Raw genomic sequence first — 3,764 nt, 5'->3', positions numbered from 1 at the left:
TGTGGTACCGAATGACATCAGCACCAAAAGATGTTAACTGCTGTCTACTCTTGCTTTATCTGGTCCGCGCTTTTAAAATATCCCCTGTATCTGCGCCAGAGAGTGTCTGTCTCTCTGTTTCTCTGCACAGTGTGTGCTACTGTCACTAGACAGGTGCCCTGTCAGGTCGGGAAGAATTGATTCCCCGGTGCTGTAGAAAAGGGTACAATCACAATGGCATCGACTTGGTACAGAAGGATCGGTTCTCGTGACATCCCTAGGCTGCACACTTAAAGTATATTAACATGTAGTTTGCTTTACAAAAGACTAAAGGGACTCAAGCTACTCATAATTTGTGTCACTACCACAGTGGTTTTTCTATTTCAATTCTGCCCATGCACCCCACATCGTTCTTATATACTTTACTGTCTTGCTTCAGGTTGCACCGCATGACCTCCGTGGAGCGGGAGGAGAAAGAGAAGGTGAAGAAGCGAGAGAAAAAACTGGAGGATGAGGAGACACTGCAACAGGCCACTTGGGTCAAGTACACCATCCCTATCAAGCACCAGGTAAAACAACAGCATCTTTCTATCTGTCATCCAGGTTTAACGTCATATATACATACTGACATAGAGCAGTGGTTCATCTAACTGTTGAACTAACTATTCCAACTATTTATCCAGTGCTTTTACCTGTTCACACCTCTGTTTGAGGAATAGGTTTTCACACACTGTCAATTGTCATCCATGGTGTTCAAATCATTAAATAATCATAATCATTGTCAGAAGGGCTACTCTGTATACTTCCATCCATGTTAAATTGATGCATGGATGTGTATATTTTCACTTTAAGGTGTTTTCAGACAGGGTTGAAACAATTTGACTGTTGGTGTGGGCTCATAGTCTCCCTCATTGACAGTATGTATAGTGGACAGAGCTTCTGGGTTTGTGAAGTGAAGCCAACGCAGTAAGTATCGAAAATAGGAAGTTGATACTGTGTCTACATGTTCTCTGAAATAAATTGGTTCTTTGTCTGAAAGCCTCATTATTTTGTTTTTGTTTTTCTATCAAGGTGTGGAAGCAGAAGGGTGAGGAGTACAGAGTGACGGGGTACGGTGGCTGGAGCTGGGTCAGTAAGACTCGTGTGCCACGGTTTCTTCCGAGGCTACCAGGGAACACAAATGTAAACTACCGCAAAGAACTAGAGGGTAAGAGCTAAACATGGCATGATTCCATCAATAAATTCTCCTACTGCTGTCACTCTTGGCTCACATTATTTTACATATTACATATTTAATTATTTTCTTTTCTTCTTCTTTTTTTTGGCTGTGTTGACAGCAGCGAAAATGAGCAAGGAAAATGCAGCAGCTGGCACAGATGAGCAGAAAAAGTCCATGGACACCGAGAAGCAGAATACTGCAAACACAGCGGACGAGGACAATGGACAAACATCCATCACTGCGTCATCTCAGAGCACTTCATCAGAGGAGGACAACTGTCAGACGTCCAAAGAGGAAGAAAAACCCATGGGGGAGGAGCAGGGAACAAATGAAGAAGAGAAGAGAGAAGATGACAAAATGGAGGTTGACTCCTGCTCAGAAACTGCTGCTTCAAGTGACGAGAAAGGTAAATGTTTAAATTGATGCTGATATATGTTTAGGACAGATATACGTTTCCACCATCCACTGACCTCTGTGATCTTTGTTATATAGCTGAAGCCGATAAAGCTGAAAGCAAAGAGCCCTCCTCGCCTTCTGTGGAGCCTGTGAGGGAAGAACCAATCCAGAAAGTTGAACAACCCATGAAGGAGGAGGCCACTGCACCAAAGCCCTACTACGATGTCGTCAATGTCAGCGAGGGCTTCCAGCTGCGGACAGCTTATAAGAAGAAGGTGAAGCCGTCCAAACTGGATGGGCTTCTGGAGCGCCGGGTAAAACAGTTCACCCTGGAGGAGAAGCAGAGGCTAGAGCGGATGAGACAGGCAGCCCTGCTCTCCAAAATGGCTGCTACAAAGCCTACCTCTGGTGTTAAGACTGAAGGATCCACATCAGGCAAACAGCAGCCTGCTGTGGCCCCATGTGTAAAAGAAGAGGAGGAGAGCCTTCAAGTGAAAGATCATGTGGTTAAAAGGCTTCACTTTGAGCAGGAGCAGACAGAGATAAAGGCAGACAACATAGATGTCAAATCAGACACCACAGTACCCAACCACAGCAAAAAAATGGAGGTAAATGCTGTGCAGGGGAACGGCAGGGAGGCCTTATCTCACATAGAAGTGAACGGAGGACCCTTGGCGAGCACTGAGCTAAACAGTAAAAACAATTGTATGTCTGATGCAATAGACAAAACACAGAAACCAGAGGTGGCTCGAGTGGGAGAGAATGCCAAAAAACGTGCATATGAGGAAATGGAAAAAAGCAGTGGACAGAGTGACACAGATGGCATGGCGGTAGACCAAAGCAAGACCAGTCCAGTGCAGGTGAATGGGAAGGCTGGGGGTACAGCCCTTGCAGGGTCAAACATCAACTCAGAACCAGCAAGCCGAGTCCAAAGTGATATTAAAGAGCCTCAGAAAGAGTCTGTCAAGTCCCTGATGAATGGAAACCTCTCGCAAAACGATGTGTCCGACATATGTCATCCACCTCCCCTGAAAGTCCCCAAATTAGAGAACCACGTGGCAGAGAAAGGAGACTCTCTCAGTAAGAATGAGGATGTGGACAAGAACAGTGAGGAGACAGTACCCGCTAAGCTTCCATCCTCAAGCCCCTCTTGCCTGAATAGTAATAGCACCGACACTAGTGGTGAAGGTTTGAAGACTTCCACCTCCACAGAGTCTCAAAATGAACCGCACTCTGACGTCGTGTCTCAAGCAGCAAGTAGCGCCGTCGCCTCTGTTACCACCACCCCAACCCAGTCCAGCTCCAAGGCAATTGTCCCCCAGAATACCAAACTTCCTGTCACTGACACCAAGATGGTCACTTCTGGTTCAGCAACAACCAGCTCGATGACGATTAGTAAGGAGTATTCCACCAGGGACCCAGTGAGCCTTCTCAGGTTCTCCAAATCCAAGAAGGCACGCTCAGGGACGGCCCTGCCGTCCTACCGCAAGTTTGTCACCAAGAGCAGCAAGAAGAGCATCTTCATCCTGCCAAATGATGACCTAAAGAGACTGGCGAGGAGGGCAAGCATCAGAGAGGTGCCCATCTTCAACTACAATGCCAAACCAGCCCTGGATATATGGCCCTACCCTTCACCTCGGCCCACTTTCGGGATCACGTGGAGGTTGGTAACACATTTAAATCTTTTTACTCATTGTTTGGGATACTAAAAAAATACATTACAGTTTTTTCTTTTATTTGAAGCAGATTTAAGATTGACAAACCAACTTTAGATCAGACACAAATGTCGGTCCCTACAATAATAAGAGATTCTTTTGATTCATGAGCATTGTATTATGTTATGAGGATGGAAAAATAAAAGTACGGTAAATTAAAGTAAGTGTGCAAAGACGTAGCTCAAGTTTGTTATAACTGTTACCCATTCAGGTATCGTCTCCAGACTGTGAAGTCGCTGGCAGGGGTCAGCCTGATGCTGAGGCTGCTGTGGGCCTGCCTGAGGTGGGACGACATGGCCGTTAAGCCCTCTGCTGCCGTAGGGACTACTCGGAAAGGTGAGATAATGCTGATGTGTCCCTTTGAGGAAGCCGTCTTACATTAGTTTCGATTGGATATAGAAAATCGTTCCTCCCCACTGCAATAAGACTTTCTAATAATAATTGACTCTGAATCA

The 3,764-nt window shown here is 45.8% G+C and overlaps 1 protein-coding gene across 1 annotated transcript in view; it reads left to right on the top strand.

Annotated features, from left to right (window-relative positions):
- LOC118322734 (nucleosome-remodeling factor subunit BPTF-like) overlaps window positions 1–3,764 on the top strand; it is a 25,449-nt gene that overhangs the window by 10,283 nt on the left and 11,402 nt on the right. Inside the window, exons 10-14 of the mRNA XM_035654499.1 lie at window positions 419–548; window positions 1,051–1,186; window positions 1,320–1,604; window positions 1,691–3,257; window positions 3,521–3,645. Coding sequence (XP_035510392.1) covers window positions 419–548; window positions 1,051–1,186; window positions 1,320–1,604; window positions 1,691–3,257; window positions 3,521–3,645 — 2,243 coding nt within the window. The remainder of the gene's footprint in view (window positions 1–418; window positions 549–1,050; window positions 1,187–1,319; window positions 1,605–1,690; window positions 3,258–3,520; window positions 3,646–3,764) is intronic.

Source organism: Morone saxatilis, unplaced genomic scaffold (assembly GCF_004916995.1).
Source record: "Morone saxatilis isolate NCDOM2014 unplaced genomic scaffold, NCSU_SB_2.0 Contig14, whole genome shotgun sequence".
NCBI classification, from domain to species: domain Eukaryota; kingdom Metazoa; phylum Chordata; class Actinopteri; family Moronidae; genus Morone; species Morone saxatilis.
Note: the sequence above shows the minus strand (reverse complement) of the source record. Positions and strands in the feature narration are given on the sequence as shown.